Source organism: Meleagris gallopavo, chromosome 2 (genome assembly GCF_000146605.3).
Source record: "Meleagris gallopavo isolate NT-WF06-2002-E0010 breed Aviagen turkey brand Nicholas breeding stock chromosome 2, Turkey_5.1, whole genome shotgun sequence".
Classification (NCBI taxonomy): domain Eukaryota; kingdom Metazoa; phylum Chordata; class Aves; order Galliformes; family Phasianidae; genus Meleagris; species Meleagris gallopavo.
This window is the reverse complement of record NC_015012.2, coordinates 44,558,088-44,565,419: the sequence shown is the minus strand read 5'-3', so window position 1 is coordinate 44,565,419 and position 7,332 is coordinate 44,558,088. Positions and strand designations below refer to the sequence as shown.

At 40.4% G+C, this 7,332-nt stretch overlaps 1 protein-coding gene across 1 annotated transcript; it reads right to left on the bottom strand.

Annotated features, from left to right (window-relative positions):
- SOD2 (superoxide dismutase 2) lies at window positions 1–7,012 on the bottom strand. The gene is made up of 4 exons (XM_031552450.1): window positions 6,802–7,012; window positions 3,298–3,414; window positions 1,837–2,016; window positions 1–539 (listed from the first exon to the last, which is right to left on the bottom strand). Exons 1-4 carry the CDS (start codon window positions 6,887–6,889, stop codon window positions 394–396), a joined length of 531 nt encoding a protein of 176 aa, XP_031408310.1. The 5' UTR covers window positions 6,890–7,012; the 3' UTR covers window positions 1–393.
- Between the last annotated feature and the right edge of the window lie 320 nt (window positions 7,013–7,332).

Below are 7,332 nucleotides of genomic sequence, written 5' to 3'. Positions count from 1 at the left end.
TTAGATGGTTACATAAGATTCTTCTTTTGAGTTTTATTTGTTCATAGTAACACAAAGTGTGCGTTTCCACTTAGGTATTTAAGTGCAACAAAGAAATCCATTATCTCATTAAGCTTCAACAAAGTGAACTATGTTTCTATATGCAATGGAACAGATTACCTAAAGTGTCTTCTTCCCTTTGTTGCACAAGAGTTTAAAGCTTCAAAAACCTAAGCAAACACTTTCCATAGGATTAGACAAGCAGACATGTTGCTTGATTATGAAATGCTTTTGCGGGGTGAGCTAGGTGTTTTCTGTATTATAGCAATTCATTTGTATGCCACAGAAACTATTACAAGAGTGAAACCAAAGTAGAAGTGGTGCCATTTTAGTAGTCTGTGCAAGAATTCCACTCTATTTTTTGCAAGATGCATATCTTGAAGATACATTCTCCCAGTTGATCACATTCCAGATAGCTTTCAAATAATCAGGTCGAACATTTTTATACTGAAGATAATAGGCATGTTCCCATACATCGATTCCCAGCAATGGAATGAGACCTGTAAAAAAGGAGGATAACAGTTTTTTAAGCCTGTGAAGAAATGCTTCACTGCAAAGTCTTATTTTGTAATTACCAAATTCTTCAACTGTAGAAACAGAGAGCTCTCCAGCACACAGGTGCTCACTACATTTTACAGACCTATCTGCTCTCCACACACACTGTATAAACTAAATTATTAGAATACACACCTATGAATACCCTAGAATTTCATTGAAGGCACAACTGAAAGCAGTTGAAGACATTTTTGAAAAGTCTGCATCTTCCACACACACAGTAATACGAGTATTTTCCTGGACCAAGACACCACAAAGAAGTCCTTTGACATGAGTATTTGCTTCCAATATTTTAATTGTAAGTTACTGTTTCACTGCTTTCCTTGCTTTTGTGCTAAAACATCTTTCTAGTTGAATTTTTAGTAGGGAGTTTTCAATGTGTGGGAGAGGGTGAAATTTACTCATTATACTCTATGTCTCAACACTAAAACTGTTCTTTTTTACCTTTTTCCCCACTGATAAGCAGGGCACAGACCACTGCAGAAGTTCAAAGTAAACATGGAAAACACATGATAGTCCCTATCATTCTCTATGAATTTCACAGAACATGTTTTAAAGACATCTGTGACTGGATTTGGACAACAGCCATCAGAGCAGGATTCTCACTGGGGATTAGCTCTTTCCTCTGTGGAGCATGTCCAAGCTGTCTTCATCACTGCTATGTCTCTCTAAGCAAACAAACATTCCTTCAGAAGTGATCTCAGCTGCTTGTCTAGCCCTAAGTGTTGTCCTCATCCAACCCTTATTTAATTGACATTCATTACTATCTATCAATAGTAGAAAAGCACGTTCTAAGTGCTTAGCCTGTTTCATAACAAGAAATATTATACACATCTTCCCCTTTCCTGGTGTCTGCCCTACATCATCAGGTCTGTAAATATATCCTCACAAGAGAAAATAACCTAAAGCTAAGACACTTATCTTCCCAATGCTCTGACAGGCAAGCTACTGCTGCTACTCAGAAACAGTCCAGAGAAGCCTAACCTAAATTTAATGCCCAATGCTCTTTCACAGTATGCCCCATCTATTTCCCTTTTGATTAGACAATCTGCATGCAAAACCTATTACTCTCCACAGAATTTCTAAGTCCTGCATTACAAAAGCTGTTTTAAAAACTGCAACTGTTTTTTTTGCTTCTGCTGGAAGCGACAGTCAATTTTTAAGATGCTTCCTCATATTCTCACATCTCATAATTTGCCTCTGAAATCTGAAAAAAGTGGAAGAGGAAGAAAGAAACCTGACCTGTTGTTCCTTGCAAAGGATCTTGATTTGCACAAGCTGCTATCTGTAGACGTCCCTGCTCCTTATTATAGCCAAGCCACCCCCAGCCTGATCCTTGAACACCAACTGATACAGCTGTTAGTTTCTCCTTGAAGTTTGCGAAGGAACCAAAGTCACGTTTGATGGCTTCCATCAATTCTCCTTGAAAAAAAAAAAAGAAGCACAGAAACATTACTGAATATCAGGTATTTAACGTATCTCAATTCCCAGATATCAGCTGGAAATAGAAGAGAGATGCGGATGCATTTGGGCTCTGAGGGAACTGTCTAGACAGAACAGATGCATCATTAACAATTCTGTCCCAACCTGCTCCAGATAGCAGTCAAGAAACAAATTAGAACAGTAGTCAAACAGGCTGTTATCAAAGACAGTCATGGTGCTATCAATAGAACATACAGTGCAATGCTGGAAAATTCTACATTCTTCATTCCTTCTGCCCTCAGATCTAAAAATTTCTTGGTGATAGCTGAAAGTGCATCTTCAGACAGGTTTCATCAGGCTTCCTACAGAAGACTTGAACCATCCAACTGAAACTGAAAGATGACATTTTAAGCTTACCACCTTTCACAGTAACTTCACAGACAAAGATAAGGCTTTAACACATCTTTTCAGGTTGGATATTAGGAAAAATTTCTTCCCTGAAAGAGTGGTCAAGCATGGAACAAGCAGCCCAGGGAAGTGGTGGAGTCACCTTCCCTGGAGGTGACCAAGAAACGTAGCGATATGGTACAGTACTGAGGGACATGGTTTAATAGGCACGTAGTGATGGGCTAATGGTTGGACTAGATCGTCTCAGTGGCCTTTTTCAACCTTAATGATTCTCTGATTCTATGATCTTCCCCAAGAATGCCATCTGAAACACCTCAATTTAAAACCCTCACATTTATCACAGCAGCTTTTGTGAGATCTGTATTATAGGACCACTGCTTTTAATTGCAGATCACTTGTAGATTACATTTCTCTATCCTCCCAAATGGGATTTCATCCTTTAGGTTTTAACTGCTAAGCTATCCCTAACTGAAAATGGAGCATATGTTCAGTCACTAGGCTGGGTAGCCTGCAGCACATTTCCTTCCTTTCTGCGAATTGAGTAAGTGAATGCAATCTCAGTCAGCACAGTTATGGATAAGTGTTTTATCTTATGAAGATGAAAAGGACAATATACAGCAATAGTCAAGTACTTTGCAACCTATAGACAATCATCTTTAAAAATATAATTAGCACAGTTATCTTTTCATATTTTTCACTTGCATGAAGAAGACCGTGAATTCCTCAGAACTATGGCAGCTGTCATATGGAAAGGCAAATAATCTCAGAAAAATAAAGAAAATAAAGACTTAAACTCTTCTAAAGAGAGAAAAAATCATCAGTTCTGCTGGTCAATTAAGACTGACTCAATGAACACTCACAACGAGCACTAACCTTTAGGCTCTCCTCCTCCACTGGGAGAAAGATTTGTCCAGAAGATGGTATGATTGATATGACCCCCACCATTGAATTTCAGTGCAGGCTGAAGCGACACCTGAGCTGTAACATCACCTGAGGATGCAGAACATAAATAAATAGATAAATAATAACACCACCACTATAGCAGTCATTAAGTTGTCACTAGGCCTCCACCAATACCCCAAATCTTTCAAGTCTTACTAGCCTGTAATATGCCTATGGAAAAGACAGGTTTTGTGACTGTTATTCACATTTTAGATAGTCGCTGACAAACTGCATTAGAGATTTATCTTTGGCCTTTTCTTGCTCTGTAACTGCATGTGATGTGCCAATACTCCACTTATCAGGCAATTCATGTTACATCTACAGCAGCAAAGTATCTACTGCCATTCCACAGCTAAACAAAACAAACAGCAGTACCAGAATGAAATAAGGATCTAGCACTAGAAAATTGTTCAGTATTATTATTACTAGACAAGAACACTGTTTATGCCTGAGTTGCTGATTTTCAAACTAAGAATTTTTAAATTCCTTAAACACCTTAAAGACGGTAAACAGAGCGTGCTCCAGAAACAGTTGACAAGCACAACAAGAAAATATACAAACAAGATGTTCTTATCTTTACGTTTTTTCATTTACTTTGGGGAGGAAAATTGTTTTGTTTGGTTGGGTGAGGTTTTTTTTTGGAGAGTGATACTTGCAGGAAGAGATAATGACCCAAATTGTTTTACTCAACATAACAGAACTCTGCACCTAAATACCACTGTTTAATATTGGTGAACTCCCCATAATTTCTCAGTCCAGGCAGGCCTTAACTTCAAGAGAAAATCAAGGTTCATCAAGAAACATCCATAGCATATCTGAATAGCTTACACACAATCCCAACCCTTGCTTACAGCCTGCATACAACCTAACCTTCATACCACTCAAAATCAGAGGGCTCTGAATCTCAATCAAAACATGTCATATTCCTTAAAGAACTCACTTGTGCCCTACGTGTCTGACAGGTGTTACACCACCTTGACACAAGTATTTTGAATGTTATTTTGTTTTCAAAGAATTGGAACACTGCAATTGTTTGAGGCTTTTTCCAATAGATTCTCAAATATGGAACCAGTGCAGGCAGCTGCTCCCCCCACTCTTTCAGGAACGAGTGCAGGTAATCTTCCTATAGGAAGGAATGAGCCATCTCAGCACAGACATGAAGCAGTAGCACACCTGTTAATAAAGCTTTTTTTGTTTTGTTTTTGTTTATAGAATTGCAAGTTCTCAGCATTTCCTCATATCCTTAAGAAACCACAATGGTCTTTGCAAGTCTCACAGAAATAAAATATCTGGAAGAAGCTGTTGAGTTCCACTACAACTCACAAGACTCCCAATATACAGATATACAGAATTCAATTCTTTGTTAAAATAAATCACAGTGGTGCTCAATCACATAACCCTTGGCTCTCTTTTTGCTGGAAACAATCACCCTCATTGTTAAGAGTTTCCTTGAGACAAAAAAACTTCCTGTTTTCTGTAATCTTTTCTTAAGAATATTTCTGTTTCAGCAAAAATTCATTTTCAGGTGCAAGACAGTTTAACTTCTATCATTCAGAAAAATATCTGTAAGTTAAAAACCAGTCAGTAACTAATATCTAGTTGCTGTATTTCCAGCCATAATCATACTCAGTGCAACAAAACCTACAGGAACAGGACTGGAACAAAGCATGCAGTGCAGCTAATACTGACACTACTTGCTGCATTTAGGTATCAAGTTGAGGATAAGACGTCCAGTTCAACAGATTCAGGGAAAGCTTCCTGAAGATTTTTACATGCCTTTAAGACTAAACTCATCCACATCATCCTACAGGCCAGGAATCCAAAAATAACCCAGGACACTGGGAACGTCTTCATTAGTGTTTATCCCACCATGCTGTAGGGACCTACTCCCCAAGACCACTATGAGGTAGAGATGGCATTTGATCACTGTCTTAAAGCACAGTATTTGCAGTGCTGTCAAGTCAGTCCTGCTGAACTTGGCACTGGAAAAGAGGATGAAGAAAGGTAACTTGTCCTTGAGATACCACAAAGTATCCTCGGATCTATTTGTATGTAGAGCCCCTGGCCTTTGCTCCAGCTTACCACACTCCTTAACACAGTCACGCTGGACAGGTTCAGCTCAGAAGTGGTGCTCAAGAGACCTGTAAGCTCAGTTTCTCAGTCGACTGAATGATTCCTTTCCATTCTAAGAGCACAGTAAAGCACCACAGCTCAACTGTCAGAAAAGTACAGAAAAGTTCTGGTATGCATAAGTCTTCAATGAAAATAAGTTTTGTGACTATAGCCTTCAACTGGCAGCATACAGAACATGTTGATGAAGAAGTAATCAGAACCAGCTTATGCTGGAAGTTTTCTAGAACAAAGTTATTAGTTGCTGAGGAGGACCTTATCACAGACGAGCAGATTCATTTTCAGAAGAACTGGTAACAGCAGGAGACAACGGACTCAAGTCAAAACAGCTTCTGAGTTGAGCAGATACTGACAGGTTAAGAAAACATTGAAGATAATCTGAAAATTACTTACTATTGCTGAAAAGTCAGTTTCAAGGTTCTATTATCCAGAGGAGATATTAAACAGTCATGAGATCTGCTGTACAACCAAACTGTTGTGCAGTAGTTGCACAACTGAGTCAGGCTCAGTTTTTAAGTGTGGGAAGAGAATGACAATACTGACAAAAAGAGGTAGCAGTTCAGACTTTACCCTTTCCTAAAGCCTAGCCTTAGTCTTTCTAATGAGGATCAAATACTACGTGTTCTATACGAGGATATCACCTAATAAGCCAACCCAAGACACACGCGAAAATGCTGCAAGCAAATATTTACCTGCTTTGATGTGTGTGACCAATCACCAATGCGCTGCAGAATAATACCAGCGAAATCCTTATAAAATATTAAGTTCTACCTCCAGACACGCTACTAACAAGAGCAAGCAGTGAGAGCATACCAAAGGATAAGGGTTTTTCGTTTTTCTTTTAAACACCTCTAAGGGTCCAAAAAATGCAATGTTTCTGCTAGGCAGAGAAATTCTGCCTCCACTGGGGGCTGAATCCGTAGTCATTACACAGCAGTAATGACATCTGCAGCAGTTACGCTGCTTTCCTATACTTTAGTTTCCTTTCTCATTAATTAACCTCTGGAATACAGCTTTCCTGACTCCACCACTAGCAGGACAAAGCAACAGCCAATCTTGTTTGCTTGAATCTTCATCAAGCCTCATTCATTCACTAATTCAGACTGCACAAGTTATTATTATTAGGCTTACGAGGCCACCTGAAAATCTTAAAGCTTTCACAGGTAATCATTCTTTATTCAAGCACATCACTGGTATTTCTCAGGGGCAACTTCCTACTGACTCTGCCTTTGGTCCCAGTCACTAGCACAAATCCTCAACAGCTCACACTGTCTCTCCTCACCTGCTGACGATGGCCATACGCACCTTTTGCTAGCGCCTCTTTGTATTTCTCCTCCGTAACGTTCAGGTTGTTCACGTAGGTGGCGTGGTGTTTGCTGTGGTGCAGCTGCATGATCTCTGCACTGATGTGGGGCTCCAGCGCGCCATAGTCGTAGGGCAGGTCAGGAAGAGTGTGCTTCTGCCTTGCGACAGAGCACCCTAACGGTGCTACCAGCGCAGCCCTGCTTCTAGATGAGAAACGAGAAAAGGAAGCAGCGGTCTCATGCAGCACTTGTGCTTTACCACTTCAGCAGAGTGAAACGCTGGCCTGCTACGGCCAGCTGCCCACGTGAAGGTCACTGATACAGGTGCTTCTCGATATAGAGCTGCCACCTCCTAACCCACGTTCTGGCGTCGTAACGACAGGAAGCTCTCTGAGCTAGGAGGAAGGTCAGCCCCGAGGGCCATTGCACCGGTGACCTTGATACGAAAAAGGGTCGAAATCCTACAGCCCTAAAGAGGCCGATCCCGGCCGCTCTGCCCGACTCGGCTGCACCTCGCGGGGCCATCGCTGGC

Coding starts and splice junctions, on each gene's coding strand:
- SOD2 (XM_031552450.1), bottom strand. CDS start 6,889: ATGCAGCTGCACCACAGCAAACACCACGCCACCTACGTGAACAACCTG. Junction 2,017..3,297: donor TGGAGGAGGAGAGCCTAAAG/GTTAGTGCTCGT, acceptor TTTTTTTTCAAG/GAGAATTGATGGAAGCCATC. Junction 540..1,836: donor TCCTTTGCAAGGAACAACAG/GTCAGGTTTCTT, acceptor CCTTTTTTACAG/GTCTCATTCCATTGCTGGGA.